Source organism: Muntiacus reevesi, chromosome 10 (assembly GCF_963930625.1).
Source record: "Muntiacus reevesi chromosome 10, mMunRee1.1, whole genome shotgun sequence".
In the NCBI taxonomy this organism is placed as follows: domain Eukaryota; kingdom Metazoa; phylum Chordata; class Mammalia; order Artiodactyla; family Cervidae; genus Muntiacus; species Muntiacus reevesi.
Window position 1 is genome coordinate 36,065,559 of NC_089258.1, and position 25,598 is coordinate 36,091,156.

The window sequence follows — 25,598 nt, forward strand, 5'->3', positions numbered from 1 at the left end:
ATGGCCACCCACTCTAGCCTGGGAGGTCAAAGAAGGTTTCTCAGAGCTTGTCTATCTAATGATAGATCTGGCATGCCTAGAAGATATTTGTGGTGACCCTAATGTTTTGCTTAAACCAATAGAACGTACTGTTTGGGTGGTGAGGAAAGGAGGATTAGAAGTGTTCTTTGTGGCATTAGGGAAACCAGTCCAGGTTAAAAAAAAAAAAACTCTCCCCAGATAACCTATGAAATAGTTAAGAATCACAAGGCCATCATTGATTTCCAGTGTGTGAGATTTGCTTGAATACGGGCCCAGCTTGGAATATAGAATTCCTTGCTAATGGCTTTGCAAGCAGGAGAGAAGTGGGGGGCTCTTCAAAGATCAATGCAATGTCCTAGTCATCATAAGCACTGATTACAAGGCCCCATACTGGTAACTCTGACACTTCCTAAAAGCAACAAATGTTTCCCCGTGTTAATTGCCGGGGTGAAAGGCAAAGTCTGAGGCCCCGTCCAGGCCGGGACTCCCAGCTGGTCTCTGGGGAAAGAGGGAGAACTGCCACAGCCTCTACGGAGACATCCCAGGACAGGTGGGTGGGCGTGGGGACTGTGGCTGACCGTCCTCTGTGTGCGGCAAACCTGGCCCGCCACCTTAAGCTACCTTCCATGTTTCTGCCGACACTAAGGAGCAGGTGTAATTATCTCCATTTTAACCCACGAGAAAACAGACTCAACACCCAGAAGAGCACCGTTCGGGGGATTTTTCTATAATAGTGGAAGTAGATTCTGTGCTCTCTGATCCAGTTGCCACTAGCTCCATCCAGCTATTGAGGACTTGAAATGTGCTTACTGTGGCTAAACAGTGGAAAGTTTGTTTTCACTTTTTGTTGATGTAAATTGTCAAAGATAAAAAGATCAGAGAGAGATTAACCAGCGGTCCCCCACCTTTTTGGCACTAGGGACAGGTTTCATGGAAGGCACTTTTTCCATGGACTGGGGAGATGGGAGATGATTTAGGGATAACGCAAGCTCATTACATTTATTGTGTGCTTTATTTCTATTATTATTGCATCAACTCCACCTCAGATCATCAGGCATTAGGTGCCAGAGGCTGGAGAGCCCTACTAAGGGACTTGTCCAAAATCACACAATTAGTTGGGAACACGGGGCTCTAAACCCAAGTTTCTGTGACTAAAGGGATGGGAATTTTCCAGAAAGTGGTAACACATCCAGTCTTTCAGTTGTTAATCCTCTTTCTCTTCTAGATCCAATTCAGAGAATGTGGCTCATTTTCTGCCCATCCTAACGACTGCAAAATCATCCTTCAGTGATGGAAATAATTCCTTAAAAAGTAGGGGGAGGCATTTTTATTTCCTAGCAATGTGGGTCCCAGGCCTTAGAGTTCTTGTTACCATGAAATGACACAGCCAACAGAGAAGGCGGTGTTTCTGATCTAATAAAGATCAGATACCTGAATGTGTGTAGGAGACAAAACTACCTTTATGTGCACTGGGGTTATGACAGAAGGGCCGGAGCAGGGCATAGTGAAGAACAACATTTATACCTTGCTGCTACTGCTGCTAAGTCACGTCAGTCGAGTCCGACTCTGTGCGACCCCATCCCTGGGATTCTCCAGGCAAGGACACTGGAGTGGGTTGCCATTTCCTTCTCCAATGCATGAAAGTGAAACGTGAAAGTGAAGTCGCTCAGTCATGTCTAACTCGTCGAGACCCCACGGACTGCAGCCTACCAGGCTCTTCTGTCCATGGGATTTTCTAGGAAAGAGTACTGGAGTGGGGTGCCACTGCCTTAGAAACCCCAAAACTCCCTTCAGTCCCCCATCTTAGAGTGGAAGTGCGATTTCCCAGACACAGTAGCAAAGTCTGGTTCATTGATTCATCCTCTTCTTCCTCCCCTCTGACTAACTTACTTAACAGAGAATGAGTCTGAAGCAGGAATTCTACTTTGCCATCAGAAACACCCAGTAAGACAAACATAAGGACCTCACAAATTCACCTTGCACGCACCTCGTTTAGAAGAAATAGAAACTCAGACAGGGGAAGAAGGGACTTGCCCGAGACCTAACCAAACCGTTCCTAGCCCCCAGCGGGCTTTTCCGTGTCCGGTTGGGCTTCTGAAGCTGATGTGACAAATTTTCCTTCCGTGTCCGTTCTGCAGAAGCCAAGGTGAAGAGTGTGATGACATGAATAAGATCAATGGGGATGGCTGCTCTCTCTTCTGTCGGCAGGAAGTCTCCTTCAACTGTATTGGTAAGTCTGCCCTTTCTCTGGGCCTCGCTGGAGAAGTGGACGGTGCCGGATGGCTGGTCAGTTAGAAGAATAGCAATGGTTATAACTCAGTGATGATTCACTCCTTTCTATCACGTGTATGTATTGAGTGCCTCCTGGGAGCTAGACACTGTTTTAGGCACTAGTGAGCACAGCCAAGGAAACAGACAGGCAGAGGGCAGGCGTTCTGCCCTCCTGGAGCGTTTGTTCTCATAGGTGACGGTGGTAATGGATAACCCTTCTGATCTAGCTTCATCTTACACTGACTGCTCTTCTTCATGCCAGCCGTCTGGGATGGGTATTATTTGTGTAGATGTTTAAGGCTTTTATTCTTCCTTTAGAGATGAGAACAACACAGAAGCCAGAGAACTTGTGAAACGTGTCCAGAGTCACACAGGTTAGGCTTGAAGACAGAACCAGGACTTGGACCTGATCTTGTCTGATTCTTGCACACAAGCTCAGTTCATTTTCCTCCACGGCCTCCAGCCAGGATACAGGCTTTCTGACTTGAGGAAGAGGAATCGCAGACCAGCCCATGTTTAGAAAGCAAATGTCCTTTTCCCACCTTCACGGAGTCAGATGGGAAATTTGTTTTCCTCCGCCTTCTCCAGGAGTCTGGTTGGTCCTGTTGTTTTAGCCCCACTTGGGAGGCCCCTGGTCAGCCTGGGGGGTGGGGGGCTGGTAAACAGACAAGGGTTGGGGGGCTGGGATGGAATTTTGAGCTGGCCCAGATGAGATCATGCTTCCTTTAAGATGCAAATCGATACCTGAAGATCAAAGGTCCTCTGGCTAATCCCCTGGGCTGGAGGTGAAAACTAATCACAATTCATTTGCAAGTACAAAAGACAGAGGTGCTCCATCTAAGGAAAGGAGGAAGCCCTCGGTGGGAAGATTTCTCTCTGAAAGGCAGTTTTCTTGGAGGACTGGAAGGGAGGAAATGTAGCACTGGTTCTTCTCTTTGCAGCACCTCACAGGCAGCTTTTAGACCTCCCTTCTCCTGACATGCTGTGAGCTCTTTACCACGTATCATTTACGGTGTGTTCCATTCTCAAGCACATTTATTGACCACTTACTTTCTCCTTGGCACCAAGTGAGGGCTGAGCAACACAATAGGGGCACCCCACACCTGTTCATAGATGGAAGAAAAGGAAGATACGGACGGGGGAAGGACAGCAGAGTTTCCAGGCAGGGACTCTGGTTTTTAAAGTGCAGATTTTTTTCCCTCTCTCTCTGTTGATTTGAGTACGATTCATAATAAAATCTTGATATGAACCTAGTAGTCTGGTAGGAAGAACCTTGGATTAAATGTCAGAAAACCAGGCACTCTGGTCCCAGCGATGCCGAGAACATGTTAGTTGAAACTGGCCAAGTCACCTCCCTAGCCTGGACTTCTGACTGACCTCCCATAAACTGAAGGGATTATATTAGGTGGTCTCTAAAAGCCTTACCTGCTCTTCTGCCATGTGGTTTCCAAGGTGTGTGACTATTTCTCATAATCGTGAGCTCTGCTCGAGCCATCTCTCACCATGGACATCATCCTCATGACACCCAGGAGTACACTCAGATCCTGCTGGACGATGTCCACCCATTTTACTAGCGCTAAAATGGCGTGTGGCTCAAGGGCTTCTGGCCAGAGTTAGAACGTGGTGAAGTTAGGATGGTAGGGTCTGTGGAACAGGTCTGCAAGTTACAGTCCATGAGCTGGAACTGGTCTACTGCCTGTATTTGTAAATAAAGTTTTCTAGAATGTACCAGGGGCCTCCCTGGTGGCTCAGACCATAAAGAGTCCTGTAACGTGGGAGACCTGAGTTTGATCCCTGGGTTGGGTAGATCCCCTGGAGAAGGAAATGGCAACCACTCCAGTATTCTTGCCTGGAGAACCCCATGGACAGAGGAGCCTGGCAGGCTACAGCAGTCCACGGGGTCGCAGAGAGTTGGACACGACTGAGCGAATAACCCAGAATGCAATCATACAGAATAATACAGGATGCTCAGTCATGTCCTTGTGACCCCATAGACTATAGCCCGCCAGCCTCCTCTGTCCATGGAATTCTCTAGACAAGAATACTGGAGTGGGTGACCATGCCCTCCTCCAGGGTATCTTCCAGACCCAGGGATCAAACCCATGTCGCTTGCATCCCCTGCATCGGTAGATGGATTCTGCACCACCTGGGAAGTGCTAGAACACAGTGCACCCATCTTTCATTATCTGTGGCTACTTTTTTGCTGCAACCATAGAGCTCAGTAGTTGCAACAGGGACCCCAGGGGCTGAAGAGCCTAAAATATTTATTTGGCTCATGACAGATGACATTTCTTGGTCCACAGATTTTGGGTCTCTGATATTATTGGTTGCTAGAGACTAGTGCAAAGAGGAGATGAACATTATGGCATGGTTCACCATTTCTTAGAAAAAATAACTGCATTTTGTGCCTACAGAAGTGGGACCTGGGAGACTCAGAGTCGGGTCCTCTCTTGCTTTACCTCTAGAGGCATTGCTTCCCCACCTACACTTTGGCCCAAGTAACTGGAATAGACCCTGATTTTCAAGCTGTGTTCACTGAAATGCTTAAGAGGGGGAAAAGAGAAGATGAGGATGTTACCAAGAGGATGAGACTTGGAACCTCCGGATCTACTTTATATTGTTACTTTTTAAGAATTTATTTATTTATCTTTTTATGGCCGCACTAGGCCTTTGTTGCTGCGTGCAGACGTTTTCTGTTTGTGGCGAGCGGGGGCTCCTCATGACAGTGGCCTCTCTTGTTGCAGAGCACGGGCTCCAGGCACGCGGGCTTCGGGCAGCACGTGGACTCAGTAGTTGTGGCTCATGGGCTTAGTTGCCCCCTGGCCTGTGGAATCTTCCCAGACCAGGGAAACCGTGTCCCCTGCATTGGCAGATGGATTCTTAGCCACTGTACCACCAGAGAAGGCCCTCGATCTACTTCCCATACGATTATTCCCCAGTAGATCCTAAATGTTCTGCTGTTGCTGATGGCATGTATTGAGCACCTGTCATATGCCGGACACACTTCTAAAGTGTCATTCTCCTAAGAACTCTTTCAGTACCCTTCATTTACAAACCAGGATGCTGAGGCGTGGGGAGGTGAACTAAGGATATCCAATCAAGTGGTAGAGTTGGGACTTTCACCCAGAGAGTCTGACTCTAGGGCTCATGGTGAGGAGCTTCCTGCAAAATATTTTTTTTACCAGACAGCTCTTGGTCTGGTAGAGCTTTGGGAGTGTGAGCAAAGAACATACTGCTATGGAACAGTTCACTTAATGAATTAATGGAATGGAATACAGAACTGTCAGTGGTGTGGATGGCATCCAGGGAAGGCTCTGCGTTCCCCCTGCCTGTTGACTGTGGTTGTGTTAGAGGAGGCACCTCAGTTAGTCACCCCCACCTCACCATGTAGGAGTCCGTCCTAGGCACTCCGAGGGACAGAACATTCCAAGAAGAAAGGAGTCTGTCCAGAGATCCTGGCGCCTAGGAACTACATTCCAAGAACAGACTCCATGGCTTTAGAGGAAGAAAAACATCTTCCTCTAGGAAGAATAACAGAAAAACAGACAGTGAATATGTGGCTCCCAAAAGATCCAGCTCAGATGAGTCAGAGAAATGGGACTGGAATGTGGGAGGCGTTGCTGGGGTGGATGTTGTTCTCATCATGACACATGTCAAGACGCTGGTCAAGGTGTTAGCCAGGAGAACAGGCTTGAATGAGACTTAACTTGAGTTGACACCATGACTTAGACATGTGGCCTTGGCTGAGCTTCAGTGTTCTCATCCAGAAAATGGGAGCAGGCCTGGGACTTCATTGCGGAAGATGTTTACCAATATTTGTGGACACATTATTTCAATCCCTTTCCCAGATTTAGGAAAGAACTCTCCCTGTAATAATAGTGAGGCAGAGCCCCACCACAGAAGCTGGTAATGCAGAGACTTCCCTGGCGGTCTAGTGGTTAAGAGTCTGCATCCCAGTGCAGAGGGTGTGGGTCCAGTCCCTGCTGGAGAAGCTAAGATCCCACATGCCTAGTGGCAGGGAAACCAAAAGATGAAACAGAAGCAATAGAGTAACACATTCAATAAAGACTTAATAAAAAAGAAAAGAAGTTAGTAATGGCAGCTCCTCTGACCCCCAGTCCTCCTTGTAACTGAATGTGGGCATGTGACCTACCCTCTCCCCTGATCACCAATCAGACACATCAGCCCGAGGATGAATCAGAAGACATAAGGACTCTGATTCATCAAAGCAAACCCATTTGATGAAGATGGTGGGAGTGGCCACAACCCAGGTGTTTCCAAAGTACCGCTGACAGCACCCAGCGGTCATGCGGAGATGACTTTGTGCAGCCACAGCTCTGAGATGTCTTCGCAAGAACAGTCCTGGGGCTTCCCCGTGAGTGCAAAATCAGCCTTCAGAACACTCTCCAGCCCTCCCAGGGAGTCTTCCATCAGTACCCAGTATTCTTTGAATAGATAATTCTTGTTTGCTTGGTTTGCCTGACTTGGCCAAAGTTGGTTTCTGCTGATTGTCGCTTAGAAGCCCTACTGAATGTTGTTGTCATCAGATGCAGTGAGGTCCAGCCCCATTCCCAGCAGAATGTGTTTGGCGCACATTACCCAGGACTTCCCTCAGTGAGCGCTGGGATGGGGGTGAATATCAGCACCGCCCACCGCGTGTGGGTACTCACCAGGCAGCCTGCCCTATGTCGTGCACCTCTGTTTAAGGTGAGCCTGTGGGAGGTCTCTTACATCCAGATGAGGGATCTGAGACCTGCTCGGATGCCCCAAGGGGCTTCCCAGGTGGCGTCGTGGTAAAGAATCCACCTGCCCACGCAGGAGACGCAGGTTCGATCCCTGGGTCGGGAAGATCTCCTGGAGTAGGAAATGGCCACCTGCTCCAGTGTTGTTGCCTGAAAAAAACCCGTGGACAGAGGATCCTGGTGGACTCTAGTCCTTGGGGTTTTGTGAAGAGTTCTGACAAGACTGAGCCCAGAGCATACACACAGGATGCCTTCACTTGTCCAAGGTGACTCATCTCAAAGAACTGTGATTCTATCTCCAGACTAAGCACAGAGCCTCCCTGCCTCCTCTCGGCGGCTGCTCTGCCTCCCTCGCTGAGTGACCCCTCCCTCCCTCCCTTCTTCTTTCCACGCTTTCTTCCCCCCTTCCTTTCCTCCTGATTTGTTTTCTTGTCGCCGACCATCGAGCCGGGCTGATGTTTTCCCTGGCTCTGGCACCAGCAGCGTGAGGGTGGGTGGCAGATTTATGGTGGCGTTCTCATTCACGCTGCAGAAGCCCACACATCCGGAAGGATTCCCAAGGTGCCAGTGTGTTTTTATGCAACTGCCCGGGACTTCCCTTCCCCACTGTCCCACCCCCAGAGCCCTCATCCCTAGCACATAATAAGTTGCTTGTTAATAGGAACACCACCCACAAGACCTCTTAGGCAATGAGGCTGCGTCCCCGGCAATGTGGAAATTATCTTGTCCTTTCTCCCCCTTTTCACATATAACATACCCCAGGCCTGAGGTTTTTGGTTAAAAAATGTGGTATCATCAGTAAACTGATAACTCTCCGCACCCCACCCGGAGCGGCTCTGGCTGGAGGCATTGTTCGCAGAGTTGGGAATTCTGTGTCTAAAGCACTGAGTCATAAACTACAGACAGGCTGCTGATAAAGGCTGAAGAGGGGGAGGTAATGGTCAAATTAGTCAGACAAAATGGGAAGCATCCCCAATAGGGGTCATACTCAATCATATATCTCCAGTGGGTGCTGGAAACGTGCTACTTTCGAAGATGACATTTAAGCCATTATAGGGGTTGTGATTGTAGAAAGCTCTTCCTGCCACGTTGATTTACTGCCCCGGGTTCTTCAGGAGAGCTGGGGTCTCAGCTCAGACTTGAGAGCCTGGGTTGCAGCTTGGGATCACCCCTGGGGGGCGTCAGCCTCTCCCTTGGTGAAATGAGAGTGAGCGTGCTGAGGGTCAAAAGGCTCCCTTCCCCTGTCTGACAGTGAGGAATCCTCAATTTGTCAAACATCCATTTAAGGGTTTTGGGGTTTCAAATCCTGCTTGAGGCTGATATATAGTTAAGCAAACAAAGCAAGCGGACCCCCACGTCGTCCTTTGCAGACACAAGCACACCCGATTCCCAGCCTGGCTCTCGTTCTCAGCCCCTCCCCGCCCCCCGCCTCTCCCCCATTCCCTGCCGTGAGCCTCACTTTGTCGCTGGTCAGGACACAGCATTCCCGGCCCTGTCCTAGAGCCAGGGCCAATAACTAAATGATCTGTGCGCAGATAAGGGGGCGGGGGGAGGAGGGATCAGTCCATCTCCCCACCAGCCCCCGGGAGGGCCGGGGGTCACCGTGCCTTGTGGCCCCTCTGTCAGGCTGCCCTGGCCTGCTCCCAGCCAAGGCGAGAAAGGAAAACAAGAAGACGAATCGCTGTGTCTTCTTGGTGGATATTCTGATGAGAGTTTAGAACACCACTGACTAAAGGGGAAAATAGCATCTGGTAGGGGGAGGGGAAGAGGCGGAAGCATGGGCCCTGCTGGGAGTTGTGTCTATTATTATTTTTCTAACAATGTGAAATTGTAATAGATGACCCACCTCTCACATTACCAAAAGAAAAAAAAAGTAAGGAAAAAATAAAACGTCTCCTGGCCATACATAGTTTTCTATGGAAAACATAGCGACTGTCGCCAAAATACCTTCTTGAAATAAAACTTCTTTTAACTTGAAGACCTGTCTTTAAAAGAAGGAAAGAGAAGTGTTAGTGGTAGTCATGGAGGTGGTGATAATGGTGGTGGTCTGTCAGCTAGAATGGATATCATGCTTAGTACTGGCATAATGACACATACCATCATGATATGGACATGGATTTTGGGTGAGAAGCAAGGTCCAAATAAATTTTCTCTGTGCCTCAGTTTGCTCATCAGTGAGATGGGTTAGTAATAGTCCCTGCCTCTCACAGTTAAGATGAAATGAGGTTAAGTAGGTAAAACATTTTATAAGTGATACCTAGTAGGTGATATGTATACGCTTGCTAATGCTGCTACTGTTGTCACCGATGTCATTAATTTGAAACTTAGGTCCATCTTCCCAGGAACCCGATGACATAAATGATGTTGATCTCAGTTGTGTAGAGGTTCAGAGAGGTTAAATAACTTGCCCAAGGTCACATAGCTGGGAAAAGCAGAGATGAGATTCACAGTACCTAAGCAAAGTCTGCACACTTGACCGTGAAATTATTTCATTTATCAGGCACCCAACTGGACCAGCTTCTGTGCTAAGAGCCCTTTTGTCAAATGATTTCATTTACCCTTCCCGCCACGCTGCTTCCTCAGAATGAGGGCGTCCCTTTTGCTGATGAGGAGGCTGGAATGCCGAGAGTGGAGGCAAATTGTCCTAAGTCATACAGCCAACTGGGTCAGAGTAGGAGATTTTAACTTCAGTCCCCCTGTTTTTAAAGAGTGCGTCCAGCATCCAGATGAGCCCCACGAAAAGCCGTGGAGAGCCTCTCTTTTCTACTCCTTCAGCTGCGTTGCCACTGACACAGCAGGAAACAAAAGTGAACGCATAGATCCTTCCTGTGCCTTTTTCATGAGTCATGAAAATGACAATTTTCAGTTATTATCACCCTATAAACATTCTACTGCACAAACCCCAGGCCCTTGACTTAGGGCCATTCTGTGTTTGGGGCTGCATTTTTGTTTATAATAGCTCACCCTCCATTGAATATAGCCACATTGTGTTTTAGCCTAGGAGGAGTTTGACACTTCAGTCCGTTGTCACGGCAATGTCAGGCCAAGGAGCCTGAGTTCAAAGGTCTATTGATTTTAATCACTCCCTGGGTCAGCTTGGGCATCTCCCATCCTCTCTGTGAGTCCCAGTCTTCTTTTCTGGAAAATGGACATAATCATAACACAGTTATGTTTAGGAAAAGATGGAAAGAGAGTCTTTAGCATGTCCAGCACCGTGCGTGGCAATCAGTAGACATGTCTACTATCTTCCCCTCCCATTTGCCATCTTAGTGGTGAGGGATGCAAAGGCCACAGGTCCGTCTCTGGGACAAATGGTCCTTAGCTGCATCCTGTCATCAGGAGAAGTGACGGAGGCCCCTTGATCTCAGTCTCCCCAGCTGCCACGTGACGGGAGTGATCTAAATGAGCTCCGGGACTCTTCCAACCCTGACTTCCAGAATTTAAATCCCAGATCGTTATTGTTTATAAACTGGGCATTTTAAAAGAAATGAGGGCTTGGGGAGGGGAAAGGAATTCCTTTAACCCAGAGGGTCAGAGGGGGTCACAGAGGGGACAAAGACTAGGGGAAGCGAGGCGATGGGGCGGAAGGCTGCTGTGCAGGGCGGTCTAAAGATCTGAGGTTCTCAACCGGGAGGTCTGATGGATGCATTCACACACCCTCGAGTCAGCACCGGTTAGGATCAAGCCTGCCATCCAGCCTCAGACCGCGGCTTACCACCTCCTTTAGAAGCCCGGGAGGCCTACCCCACAGAGAGGCCAGTCAGGAATGAAAAGAAACAGGATGGCCTCAGATGCCAGAAGGGAGGAATTCTCGCCCTCAGTCCAGGTTGGCCTCGTGACTCCCAGGGAGGGGTCAGGCTCCGAAAGGACTCAGAGCTTTCCTGAAATCGAAGAATTAAGACCACACTTTGATGTGCGCATTTGAAACGCAGTCCACATCCAAGACAGGTGAATCTGGGTAGCGGGAACAAGGGCTTCTCTGTGTCGCTTAAAGGGACCAGAGACTGGACTGCCGCCGGAGGGGCCTTCTTGCTCTGCATCCGTGTGGTCAGGACTTCAGGTCCCAGCAAACCCACAGAGGGGAGAGGCCTAGGGGCAGGAGTCTTTCCTCGTCCCAGGCTCGCCCTCTCCTCTTTCCTGGGGACCATGGTGGGTTGGAAGAGACATTTAATATTCATGAGCTGTGATCGCCACTTGAAGGGAGTACCCTGGGGGAAATTGAAATATTAAGCAAGTGGGGGATATAGGCCTAATTGTATCCTCCTCTCCTTTTGGGGCAGAGAAGTAATGTGCTTAAAATAAAATGATGGATGGGCAGTCAGGACTGTGTGAAATCCCGCTGCTATAGTCTGCAGAATGGAGCGGCTGTGGGCGCTAACGTTTAAGCCAGGCCAAGGATGGTGCAGATCCGTTGCTGAGTCACATCATGCATTTAGTCACACAGTTACTGATGTCTGCTGGGTGCCGAACACCGTGTTGGTGGCAAGGGAGATCTCCGTGAACGAGGAAGGCCAGGGAGGCGAAGGAAATAGCTCTGGCAATTATTGAAATGGAATTGTTGGGAATGCCACTGAGTGGAAATGTGTAGGGGTGTGTAAGTGACGGGGCCGAGAGAGGCCCTCTTGGAGACAGCACCCTCAAGTTGAGACGTGAAGGTTGAAGAGAAAGTGGGCAAAGTAGGGAGATGGGGAGCAGGGTGATGGAGCGAGGACTGCAAGTTCAGACTGCTAAATCCTCGAGGTAGGAAAGAGCTTTCGAGGCGGTCGGAGAAAGTCCTCGTGGCTGGAGAGTGGTGAGGGGTGGAAGAGGGAAGAGGCTGGACCCCGCAGGTTTGAGGACTCCGGGGAGGGTGCTGTTCCTGGCAGGAAAAGAAGGGAAGGCACGTCCTCGTGTGCAGTCTACCCACGGGGACAAGCCCTGCCCAGGGGCCCAGGAGGCTCGCCTAGATCAGGGGTCAGAAACTACTGCCCAGGGTCAAACCACACGTGCTGTCTCTGATGGCAGCTCAGGTTTGACTGAAACATCACTGTGCCCCTTGGTTTAGAGATCTGTGACCGCAGAGATAGTTGAGTAGTTCCCAGAGACCCTGTATGGCCCACCACGTCAAAATATTCACCGTCTGGCCTTGCAGGGGGAGAAGTTGCTGACCAACTGGGGCATAGATGGACACGTCTGTAGGTGGGTGGAAGATTAGCCAGGCAGGTAGGTCAAGGCAGATGAGAGGCAGAGACAAGAGGCATCTGTCCCATCGCCCCTCAGCCTGTGGCAGCCTAGTTGTTGTTCTCTTCACTCCCCCACATTTTTTGTTTACATGTCAGTTTCCCTCACTCTTGAAAGAAGTCATCCTGCCCATCCCCGTGTTCCCAGCATCCAGCTAGAGCCAGACTTTGGCTGATACACTGAGTCAAGTGGTACTTGGAAGTAGAAAAGAGTGGCCGGAGATGCTCAGCTCCAGCTTAGTACCTAGAACTTCAGCAAACATCCTGGATCCTCCCCGGGTTGGAGAAGGGGGCACGTAGACCTTTAATAAGAACCTACTACGGCAGTCTCATTTCAAACCCCCAGCACCCCGGGCATCCAGACATTCTCATCACCACTTTCCAGATGACAGAGCAGAGTCCCCAGTGTTTAAGTGACTTTTGAGAAAGTGACCTCTGTCCCATAAATATTTATTGAGTGGGAAAACCAGCCCAAGAAGAAACAAGCTTTCGTAGTGTCACATCCCAGGCCAGCCATTCTGCCACACACATGGCTCTTCCCTCCCCTCTCTTATCTTCCCGAGCTGCAGGAAGGCAGGGCCTGTGACTCCCATTTTACACAAGAGGAAACTGAGGCTCGGGGAGGTGAAAAGGCTTCTTTAAAGCAGGTGATTTTGAAGTGGCAGAGCTGAGGTTTGAACCAGAATCTGCCCAGCTCCGACACTCAAGGAGCCCAGTGTCCTCCGAAACATCAGATCTTCAGAACCAGTAGAAGTGCTGACATCGATATCTGCGTTGCCAGCCCTCTTCCATCTCTTCATTTCAAACAATAGTCATAACAGTCGAGACTCCCGGTTATGCATGTAATGCCTTTTCTCCGTGAACGCCTGTGCTTAATTGTGGTGACCCTATAGATAAGGAAAACGCACGGAGATGTCAAGGCTCCCCAGTAAGGGATTCCAGCCGTGGAAGTCTGTCTCTTAAACCCTCGAGCTGAACTGCTAATTTATGCTACCTTTTGATCATTAAGATTATCTAATAAAAACACGTGCTCTCGAGAGCTGAACAGCCTAGCAGCAAAGAGATAATGAGAAGAGGAAACAATGCAAGGTGGGAAAGGAATCTCACATCGCACAGGGCTCCCAGGGTCTCTTTAAGACGCAGTCTGCAGTGTTTGTTTACAGATCATTAGCGACTCAACAGAGGGAGAAACTAAACGCGACTTTTTCTCTTCGCTGCTACTGATTAAGTACCAGGGAGAAATTAAGATACAGCAAAACTGAAATTGTAATAATTTTTAAGGGACTGGATTTTAATTTTAATTTGCCAGAGAGATAAAATATCCCACGCTGGGTGTCTGCAGCTCCCCTCACAGGTACTGGGCCTCCCTTCTCTGGCCTCAAGGCAGCAGCCTCAGGGGTTCTGCAAAGAGGACGGGAAACAAAGGTGACCACAGGAGAAATTCACACTGCCATTTGTCTGTTTTAAGCACCTGCTGTATACAAAGCTCTGTGCCAGGCAGGAGGCAGATGGGAGTGACAACCTGGGGAAGAAGGAGTCCTTCATTGGAGGGCTGTAGAGGGCAGTGGTCCTTAAAGATGTACAGGGATGGTTTGAGGAGATCCCAGGAGGAGTGGGAAGACCAATGGTGGGGGTTGGTGAGTCTGTGAAGGCTTCCTGAGCAGCTGGACTCGGTGAAACCACATGCAGGGACTCTGCTGCTATGAAGGTCCAGAAGGAGGACGCTTCTGCGGTCCCGTGGGCAGACAGGTCCCATAGGAAGCTGCTCCGGGGACTCACAGGAGGGGTAGGTGGGTAGGTGTGATTCTGGGTCAAGCAGTGGTTTCTGGGCAGAAGCAGGACAAGCTAGGAGCAGTGCTTTAAGAGCAGACTTCTGCTGAGGGATGCTCTTCAAGGGCCAATGAAGTACTCTTGGCAGCTTGGCCTGAAGAGAAATCAGAGTGATTTTGGCTTTCAACACCAGTCAGAAGCCCAGCCCAAATGCTCCAAAAGATTGAACTGAACTTCCAACTGCTATTGGCAGGATCGTAACTGGTTTCTCAACTCAGGAGTCCAAAACCATGCGTTGTAACTCGAGTTCAGCCTCACTGCTGATGAGAGGGCTGCACCAGCATCTTCAAGCCCCGGAATTTCCCATCAGTCTGTGCGCCTTTTGCCAAGAGAACTCCTAGATGGAGAGAGACAGAGGAGAGGCCAATTGACCTGGCCCAGCAACACAGGGACTGCATCTTCTCCAGACTTGGTCCCCAACCGTCTTTTTCCAACTGTGGAGTGTGGGGAGTGAGCTTCCTTACTTCATGGGGTAGCTGTGATATATTCTTTCATGCATTTATGGATTTATTCATCATACATTTGTTCAGCACCTCTTACCCGTCAGGGCCGTGCTAAGGCACCGAGAATGCCAAATGTGCTAGACTTGGGGCAGCCCCTGTTCTTCAGAAAGTGATGAATAAGTACTGATTCTCATGGTTGTTATAAATAACAGCCTAGTTCTTACTCACAAGCAGAGAACACCGTGTCCCTGGAAGAGATCAACCAGAGAGTTGAGAGTCATCGTGGAGCAATGAAGGGGGTTCCCTCAGAGAGCGCGATTAAACAGACATGTGTGTGCTCAGTTCTCAATCACATCCGACTCCTTCGTGGCCCCGTGGACTGTAGCCCACCAGGCTCCTCTGTTCATGGGAGTCTCCAGGCAAGAACACTGGGTTGGGTTGCCATTCCCGATGCCACAGGAGCTTCCTGACCCAGGGGTCAAAACCTGCATCTCCTGTGTCTCCTGCATTGGCAGGCAGGTTCTTTACCATTGTGCCAAAGAATGGTTTTGAGGGGAAGCCAAAAAACAAACTTGGAAGTTACCTGGTGGCTCAGACAGTAAAGAATCTGCCTGCAATGCAGGAGACCTGGGTTCGATCCCTGGGTTCGATCCCTGGGTCGGGAAGGTTCTCTGGAGAAGGGAATGGCTACCCACTCCAGTATTCTTGCCTGGAGAATCCCAGGACAGAGGAGCCTGGTGGGCTACAGTCCATGGGGTCACAAAGAGCCGGACATGACTGAGCACTAATACTTTTTCAAACAATAAACATACTCCAGTATTTTTCTCCTTCAGCTTACCTGGTTCTTTGTTGAACTTCTTAATTTCCAGGCCCTCTGAAATGTTACCTTCTTCCAGTTTTCCTTAACCTCTCTGCCCATTCCTACATAGACATGTTATGCCTACCTTTTAGACATTCTTTCTCCAAAGTTCCATAATGGACTCGCTTCCCAGTTTCCGCACTCCCTCCCTGACTCCATCATTCAAAACCAAAGACTGCAAAATTTCTGTGTGCAGTCTGAGGCCTTTTTCCTGATCTCTGGGCTAGTATATCTAACGATTCTATCCAATCCCCCGCAGGCACTCAGACTCAACACATGTAACACAAGGCTTGCCATTTTCTCCCCAGAGTTTCTCAGTCTCAACGGCTGGTGCCACCAACCAACCAGCTATTTAAGCTAGAAGCTTGGGAAACAATCTCCACTCTTCCCTTTTTCCCACGTCCAGTCACCATTCTGACCTTTAACACTTTTCCCTCCAAATCAGTCCTGCTTCTATCTCCTACTTGAGTCTGCAGCCCCGCCCCCACATGTAGACTGATCCTGAGCCACCCTAGGAGAGTTCAGCCAGGTCCCTGCTCCCGTCTTTGCTGGCTCCACTCTGTCCTCCAGTGTAATGACTATGTGCGTGCACGCTAAGTTGCTCAGTCGTGTCCAGCTCTTTGCGACCCCGTGGACTGTAGCCCACCTGACTCCTGTGTCCATGGGACTCTCCAGGCAAGAATACTGGAGTGGTTTGCCATGCCCTCTTCCAGGGGATCTTCCCGACCCAGGGATCGAACCCACATCTCTTGTGTCTCCTGCATTAGCAGCCAGGCTCTTTACCACTAGTGCCGCCTGGGAAGCCTGAGCTTCTAAAAGGCAGATGTCATTCGGTCCCTCTCCTTTTAAAAGCATCAATGGCTCTGCATGGCCCTTGAGATCAGTCTTAGTTCCTTACTGTGGCATGCAGCGTCTTCTAGCTTTGCACCTACGACCCTGTTTGCAGCTTCCTCCCGCTTGCTCTCAGCAGCCCCTCACCTGACCCCCCAGCCTCCTGGAATGTCTGCCTCACCCTAGATTGATTTCTCCTCTCAGAGACTTAGCTCAGGTGTTGCCTTCTAAGGGGAGCTTCTCAAATCTGGGCAAGATCAGGTTAGGGGGTCTCTTCTGTGTGATCTTACAGCATTTGCTACCTCTGAGCAAAATCGGGTGCAGTCGGTAACTTGCTGCCTCTCTCTGCAACCCCTGAGTGCTGAACCCAGGGTTCATTCATCTCATTTCCCAGCAATCCGTCCAGGACCTGGCACATAATTTGCAGCTTGGTAAATATAGGAGAAATGAGTGAAGGGAGGATATATTTCTTAAGAGACATTTTTATTCCTGAGGCAACAAACTGTGGTAGAGCTCTGCTGGTCTTTAGAGTCGGACAAACCTCAGTTGGACTCACAGCCTCTCCACTTTCCAGCTGTCATCTCAGGCCAGACGTCTCAGTTTGAGGAGCTTAGGATGGAGGTTCCGTGCTCAGGCTCCAGAGCTGGGTTGATTGGTTCAAATCCCAGTTCTCCCACAAAAAAAAGGGGTGGGGGCCACTTCAGTTTCTTCACCTATGAAAACAGCGGGTTTGCGAGGTTGACAGGCCACAGAGCTAGAAAGCATCATAGTAGCATTTGCCAGGAATGTTCTTGGACTTTTATTACACCTTCCCCGCAAAGCTGGGACAGCTGGAATGGCTGCTCCTCCGCTGTCTCACAATGCCAACCGTGGTCGTAACTCTGATGAGGTCCACGAGTTTTAGACCATTAGCAGAAGCAGCGGCAGCCCAGTAGCCCATGTGAACTCTCTGATAACCCCCAAATTGAGCTGCTTTTCAAAAATAAGTCCCTGCTTCCACTAGCTTCCTTTCTGGGAGGGAGCCTAATTAACTAGTAGCTGGAAAGGACCTCAGGTAGGCCACCCCCCCACCCCCCCCCCCACCCCCGGCAGAGAATTCAAAGGGAAGTGGAGAAACTGTGTAAATAATGCTGCTTTAAGGGGCATTTAAGCCAGTGGTCTTTGTTAAGGAAAGTCCTTTGTAAGGACTGCCTCTGAAGGGAGTACTTGAGTTGATGGTCTCCCATCTCCCCTCGTAAATTCCCTAATGGACTCTGGGCCCGGAGGCTGCGCCCATGCCTTCTCAATCCCTTGCCAACAAAAACTCAGATTCCCCTTAAATTTTTTTTTTTTTAAGGTTTAACCAAAATATGAGTTACCCAGCTCCTACAGTTTAACTGGCAGAAGGTAGCAGAGACAGATTGTTTCCTTTAAGGAAGGGGAGGCTGGTGATCCTTTGCAGAATCTTGCAGAATCTTTTTGCATGCTAGGCGCATGCTATGCATTTTCTATACAGCTTCTCATTTTTATCCTCCTAACGTCTGGGAAGAGTCATTATTTCACCAACTGCCAAAGAAGAAACCAGGACTCCAGGATGAAGCATGCTGCTCATCAACACCCAGCTAATTAGTGGAGAGCAGGGATGTGACCGCAGCTCCGTGAGACCCCTGAGCCCCCAAGTACCACAGAATCGCAGGGCATCTCAGAGAGAATCAGATCAGCTTGTCTCATTATCCTCCTCAGCACCCACATCCACATAAAAGACGGGGACTGGGCAGCGGGGATGGATGGGAGGGTATGGATTTTGGAATCACGCTAATCAGGGTTTGAGCCTTAAAACCTTAGGTGATGCCTTAACCTTTCTGCACATCAATCTCCTTGTCTGTTAAATGGGGATAATAATTGCACCAAATACATAGGGCTCTTCTAGGATTCAGTGACGTCGCCTATTTAAAAACATTTAAGTATGTCATTCACTTACCGCATGGTGTCTATCATGTTCTGCTTGTTTTTACTGGAATGTAGTTGACTTACAATGTTTTATTAATTTCTACTGTACAGCAGAGTGATACACACACACACACATTTAGATAGATATACATTCTTTTTAACGTTCTTTTCCACTATGGTTTACCATGGGATATTGAATATAGTTCTCTGTACTATAAGATCTCATTGATTGTCCATTCTGTATAGAAGAGCTTACATCTACGTGGTTTGTTGTTCAGTTGCTAAGTTTTGTCCGACTCTTTGCGACCCCATGGACTGCAGCATGCCAGGCTTCCCTGTGCTTCTCTATCTCCCAGAGTTTGCTGAAACTCATATCCATTGAGTCAAGGATGCCATCCAACCCTCTCATCCTCTGTCGCCCTCTTCTCCTCCTGCATGGTAGCTATTATTTTAATTAGAGAAGTAGAGGATTCTATGGGAAGAAAAAGAGGGTGGCCAGTAGCCCTCCTGAGCAGGTTGCTGGAGAGATTTTTCCAGAGAAATGTCTGGTTAAATGTGGATAGAGAATGGAGACTAATAACAACAACAACAAAAAAACGGGATTAGGAATTTGGGGGTGGGGGTGGGCTTCTGCACAGCAGGCAGTGGGGGCAGGAAAGGGAATCTGGCCCATTTAGATGGCCATGATCTCAGCCTGCCGAGAGCTGAAACTAGAATACACTAGAAAGAAGGCTGCAGAAGCAGACTGGGGCCAGATTATGCCTCGTCAGCTGTTATCAAGCCTCTGTTTCAGTACCTTCTGAGGTAGCCAATTTTATTCTCAAACCTAGTGCGGTTTGTTGGAAGAGTTTTCTGCTGTGTCCGCTCTGAGCCTCCTGTCCTTCAGATTAAGCATCTTCATACCTGTATGAGCACTGCTTCCTGATGACGCCTGCCTTGGGCCGCATCCACTGACCGTATCCTGGTTCATCAATTCAGTGGTCCAGAACTGGTCTGTCCAGCCGTCTCTAGGACCAGAGGGGGCTTCTCTGACCTCTGTTCTGGAATCTACTGTCTTTTTGTCAGTAAGGTAATCTGCAGTCTTGCATTCTTGTTTGGGCTAACACCTTCTCCAGTTGGTAGAAATGGATCGCAGGGTGATTGCTACTCTTTGAAACTTTCTTTGAGCATGGATAGTTTTGCGGACCCTTATCTGTCATCTCTGATCAAAAACAGCAGGGGTTTTGATTGATATTTTCAAATCGTCCAAGTTAGTTCTTACGATTGAGGACCAATGGCCCTCCTTTTCTTTCTTTCTTCCTCCTTCCATCTCTTCTTCCCATCTTTCCTTCCTTCTTCCCCCTCTTCTTTCCTTATCGGTAGGAAAGAGACAAAAATATATATACACATTTCTAGGAAAACAAACTGCAGTTCAATGGTACACATGAAACATATAGATTCAAGTGAACATGACATGAGTTATGCAAGATATAACACTCATCATGCGAGATAAAGAAAACTTACATGAGTCCAGTTCTGCCCCTTAACTGGGCTTCTGTTCTTCAGAGCACTGCGGCACATGTCCTAACCTGGAGATCAAGCAAGCTGTGGTTGAAACGTCTCATCTTCTTGGTCTTATCTCAATCATATGGCAAGAGGACAGTCTTCAAGGCTGTCTAAACCAGCCAGGGCTCAGGGTGGAAAGGATCCATTTTTGACACTCCACCTTCTTGCCTAGGAACCCTAACAAGACCCTGACACACTGTGTTCACCCTAGTCACGATTTATGCCAGACTAGGGTGACTGGCTTAGTTTCACGTGGTACCTTCAGTTCCTCAGCTACTGTTAACCTAGACTTGTCTAAAAGTCCCTCTTCTCCAGCATCTTGAGGATGCCTTAGAAGACTGATGGGCTGCTTGTTTTGCTGGATTGAAGAATGATGTGCATATGTGCACCTACCAACTTTTATTTGCATTGTTTTGCTTTAGGGTCGCATACATGGATTTCTCACAGTCTGATTCAATTTCTCTTTGATATTGCATATTCCCAACAGTTATATAATGAACCTCAGTTAGCCAGTCAGAAGTCTTGGCCTGTAGCAATGAACTGCGCCGCATTCAAGGAGAGTTACTTAAACTTTCTGAAACTCAGTTGCTGTATTTGCAAAACAAAGCATGTAGACTCGATAATTCCAAAAGACTTTTGCAGTGTTAAACCTTCATTCATTCATTCAGCCAACAGTTCATAATTGTCTTCTGTATTCTGGAATTGGAATGCAGTAGTGAGCAAAACAACGTCTGTTCCTGCTCTCATGAAGTAGCCATTTTGTTTTAGAGAGAATACGATGCTTGTTACTAAACTTTGAAGAAGCAATGTAATGCTATGTAGAAAATAAAATAGACCAGTGGAGTAGGGAAACTGGAGTGAAGTTAGCACGATTACAGAAGTGCTCATTAGGCCAGTGATGGTTGAGGAGAGACTGACATGATGAATTGGCAAAGCCATGTAATGCTTTGGGAGATGACTTCTCGATTGTACCTGTGATAATAAAATGTAGAAACTTCACCATGCTCGAGTGTTTTCCATAACGCTATTTTGTCTGATCATTACAACCACTTTCTATAATGGGTAGGAAAAGATAATATTGTCATTTTTTAATAAACAAAAAGAATGGAACCCACAATGATGATGTACATTGCCCTGTACCAGATAATCTGGTGACAAAGCTGAGCTTCAAATTTTGGTTTCCGGTTCCTGTTCCATATACTTTTTGTGATACATTTTCTTCCACGTTCTTCGGAGAGTTCTTCTGCACTCTCATTAGTAGCTTTGCTGAACATACTTCCCCATCTTCAGACTGAAGAGTGGATTTAATAATTAAAAGAAAGTTAAAAAAAAATCAAGAAGCAAATGCATTTTAGAGTGACTTAGTTGAAGGGAATCATAAAACTGATTTAACTTTTTTTCACTCAAAGGGGAACTGCAGCCCGGAGAGGGAAAGGCCATGGTCAAAGTCATGGGTATGTTAATGGACATCTGAAACTCCAGTACTGTGGCCACCTGATGTAAAGAACTGACTCATTGGAAAAGACCCTGATGCTGGGAAGGAGCGAAGGCGGGAGGAGAGGGGATGACAGAGGATAAGTTGGTTGGATGGCATCACCGACTCAATGGACATGAGTTTGAGTAAACTCCAGGAGTTGGTGATGGACAGGGAGGCCTGGCGTGTCGCGGTTCATGGGGTCGCAAAGAGTCAGACACAACTGAGCATCTGAACTGATTTTAGATTCCAGGTCTCTTGACCAGTCTGCTGATCATGAGGAAGTGGCCTCTCTTTCTTTCTTCTCTGTCTCTCCCTCTCCCTTCCTCTCCTCTTTCCCCACTGTCCCCCCACTTCTGTTTGGATTGATGAGATCACATTGAAATCACTGACACTTCATTTATATTTTGCTATCTTTTTGTTCTTGTTGTTGTTTATACTGCTCTCCCTGTTTTTATTCTTTTATTCATTAAAAAAGTTAGCTTATTTATTTAAACTGGAGGTTAATTGCTTTACAATATTGTAGTGGTTTTTTACCATACATTGACATGGATCAGCCACAGGTGTACATGTGGCCCCCATCCTGAACCCCCCTCCCACCTCCCTCCCACCCCATCCCTCTGGGTTGTCCCAGGGCACCAGCTTTGAGTGCCCTGTTTCATGCATTGAACTTGGACTGGTCATCTATTTCACATATGGTAATATACATGTTTCAATGCTATTCTCTCAAATCATCCCACCCTCGCCTTCTCCCACAGAGTCCAAAAGTCTGTTCCTTATATCTGTGTCTCTTTTGCTTGTACTTTGCTATCTTTTGTCATCTTTCTTTTCTGTTACCTTTCTTTTTCTTTTCTTTTTTTTTCTTTTGCAGACTCTCTGCATATGAATGCTTCAGATTGGTTTTCTGCATTTATTATTAGCTTATATCATCCAAAACAAATCTCATTTTGTTCTTTCCTGTTCATACTTTTAAAGGCCTTCAGGTCCTGGTTATCACCCTTCTTCCTGTCTGTGCTTAGAATGTCTGTCCTATTTCATGATCACTGTGTCATTCACTGCAGTGCTAAATTTTACCCCTTCTTTCATTTATGAGATAGCATTGAAACCCAAAAGAGACTCAGCTGAAAATCATTCAGGGCTTTGAGCAGCCTTCTCTGTGGGATGTATTGTCATTTATTAGGATCACTATCTTTGAATACAATCATTTTAGGCCATTTAAAAAACTATACTAAATTCAAAGTGATGTAAATGTATCTTCAAGTTCCAATTCATAAGCCCATCAAATCTGTTTATTAAGTTTCAGCTTAGTAGGCACCACCTTTTCTATCCAGATATTCCATTTCTTTGCAGATTCAGTCAAGAAAGAAAATAAAACAATATATAGGACAGATGGTGAGGCAGGATGTCTCATGGGAAAAAAATAATATGGGATGATTTAGATAGAATTGGATTTTCCCCCTTAATATGTGCTTGATTTATAATATAATATCACCCTAATTAACATTTTTATTAAAAAAATCTTTCTATAGTACAATCTGCAGAACAGACTCAAATCAGGTTTGAGACTTCTTCATTACAGTCAGTAACAGAGGTTCTGAAACTCTAAAGAATGTTGTTAATTCATGATTTACTGAGTTCCTGCTCTGAGACTGGCATTGTTCTAAGAATTAGAGGTGTAAATAGAAGTGTGACTGGGGCCAGCCCAGAAATATCTCACAATCCAAGAGTTATACAGAGTCACTCATTCATTCATTCATTTGTCCTTAAATATCAATTATATAATATGGAGAGGTGGTTTCCTTGATCCTACAGAAAGAGGCACATGTTGAGATAGTCTTCCAAGAAACTTATGTCATCTAGAAAGAGGAGAACAATAATAAATATACTTTATTCTTAGATAGTGACTAATGCTGTGAAGAAATAAGATTGTGTGCTACATTCTAACGGGGATGGAGGAATAAGATGTGACCTTACTGTAAGAAGGCAGAGTTGTTATTAGAGGAAGTAGTATGTGAACTGAACCCTAAGTGATGAAAAGAATCCCTAAGTGATGAAAAGAAGCTCCCCCCGGCCCCCGCCCTGGGAAAAGCCAGGGTGGGAAAAAGTATTCCAGGTAAAGTAAATAGCAAGTTTGAGTTTTCTTGAACAGTAGCAAGTTTGGCTTATTTAAGGAACAGATACTTGTTGAATGATTGGATATATGGATGGATGGACGGATGGATGGATATCTGAATGGATGGATGAATATCTGGATGGATGGATAGGGGGGTTAATGAATGGAAGGTAAGGAAAAAGAAGGATAATAGTAGAAAATGGTCAGATGAAGTGATGGCTTGGCTATGACACAGTCTTTGCATTTTGTTCTATGTGACATGGGAAGCCACTGAAAGTTTTAGTGGAGAGTGGCCTGATGCGGTTTGTGTTGTTAGGAGAGCCCTCTACCTGTGTTCTGGAGGAGGCAAGCCTGGGAAGCTGACGTGGAAGAGAAACTGCTTAAATAAATAAGTGATGCCATAGTGATGGTGGCTTGGATTAAGGGTGTCGGTGATTGGACAGAAGTGGATCTTTTTGGAATATCCTGAGACGGAAGAATCTACAGGATGTGTTCATAAACTGTATATGGTATTAGAGGGTGGACAGAAGAAAAACAGGAGAGGTGACTCAGAAGATTTTTAGTTTGGCCATTGTCGGGCAATGTTATCATTTGCTAAGATGGGGACAAAGTAATTTGGGAAGAAGCCATTACTCTTGCTTTAGACATGCTGGTTTAGTGATGCCTTTAAATAGGTGTTTAAGCAGAGATGTCATTGCAGGTGACTGGGACTCAGAGATCATATCTGAAGAGATGTTTGAGTCTTTGGTACATCAGTACTTTAAATTTTTATTTAAATATTGGGACTGGATGAGAGAATGTAGATAGATAGGAAAAGGGAGCCCAAAACCTTGCCCTGAAAACTGGCAGCATTTAGCAGAGGGAAGCATAGATGGCAGATGAGTCTGTGTGGGAAGGTCTGACAGCTAGAGGGGGACTAGGATACATGTCGTCATGGAATCCAGGGGGAAATGCTTCGGGAAGGAAGGAATGGGTGACTTCTTCACATGTTTCAGGACTATTGGATATTGTAGTTGGTTTTGGCAACATTGAGTCAATGGTGATCTTGACAGGATGGTTTTCTCTGTGTGTGTGTGTGTGTGTGTGTGTGTGTGTGTGTGTGTGTGTGTGTGTGTGTGTGTGTATCAGGGAGGGGACTTTGGAAGCTAGATGGGAAAGAACTGAAGAGTGAATTTTCAGAGAGAATGTGGAAAATACAAGTTTAGATAGTCCTCAGTCAATTTCACTATGAATCATGGGAAGGGAAATGTGACCAAAGGGAGGTTTTATTAAAAAAAAAAAAATTAAAATGTACATTGCTCACTTTTTAAATTAAAAATTTGCATAGGCAATGTCCTGCTTTGCTGGTTTGGAAATAGAGAATCATAACTCAAGGAACAGAGTGAAATAGTTTTTGCTGGACAGTAGTCATGCATAAGAGTGACAGATGAGGTTTCATGGAGGTGAAGATGCTAGAATTAAATCTTGATGGAAGACTTGTAGCCTTTCATGCTAAGGAAATAAGCGGGGAGTGGGCAACTCTGAGGTGTGAGTTCTGGAGGGGAGCTCTATGCTTTTAGAGTGGACATGTGCTTGGAAATGAGAGTAGATGGGGAGGTTGGAGCTGAATGATAAAAGGACTTGAGTACTAGATGGGGAGGCTCAGATTTTGCGGGAGTCAACTGAGAATTTCAAACTGGATCAGATTTACATTCTAGATGAATCACCATAGGCTGCTTTGTGAGAAGGTGTTGAAGTAAGGAAGTCCCGAAGCCACGGTGAGAGGGTTGTGAGGAGTGAGGGGTCCCTTGGAGGATGCTCTCTGGGACCGTGGAGGCAGAGCGATCACTGGGGACCCCACCCAGATTCACTCTTCTTTTCCTAGCGCTTTGGGTTTGCTTGATGGTGCCTGGTTATCACAGGGAAATGCAGAAAGGGATTTCTGGCCTACTTTGGTAGATGGCCAACCCTGAAAGGAACCAGAAACCCACATAAGCTCCCCAGATTCAGTAGACCTAATCGGCATCTGAAGCTTGTTAGCGGGTTCATGGTTCTTTAGAAGCCCTTCACCACCCTGACTTTTGTACTCTGAACAGGCTGATCTGGTGGTGGAGGTTAAGAACAAACCTTGGTTTGAATAGAATGAAGTGAGGTCAGCGATGTGGGTTTGACTTAGAGCCTTTCAAAGATAGGCAATGTAAAGTCCAGATATTTCTATTCCAGAGGAAACATTTGCCAAGATAGCCATCAGCCCATCTCAAGCTTCCCCTTTATAAACCTTTGGGGGTTAAGCACTCCATCCAATTTCCCCCATTCCAAGAAGATATTATTTGGACACAAAG

The 25,598-nt window shown here is 47.1% G+C and overlaps 1 protein-coding gene across 2 annotated transcripts in view; it reads left to right on the forward strand.

Annotated features, from left to right (window-relative positions):
• PAPPA (pappalysin 1) overlaps nucleotides 1-25,598 on the forward strand; it is a 257,144-nt gene that overhangs the window by 116,538 nt on the left and 115,008 nt on the right. For both annotated transcript variants that reach the window (XM_065946622.1, XM_065946623.1), the window contains exon 9: nucleotides 2,160-2,251. In XM_065946622.1, coding sequence (XP_065802694.1) covers nucleotides 2,160-2,251 — 92 coding nt within the window. The remainder of the gene's footprint in view (nucleotides 1-2,159; nucleotides 2,252-25,598) is intronic.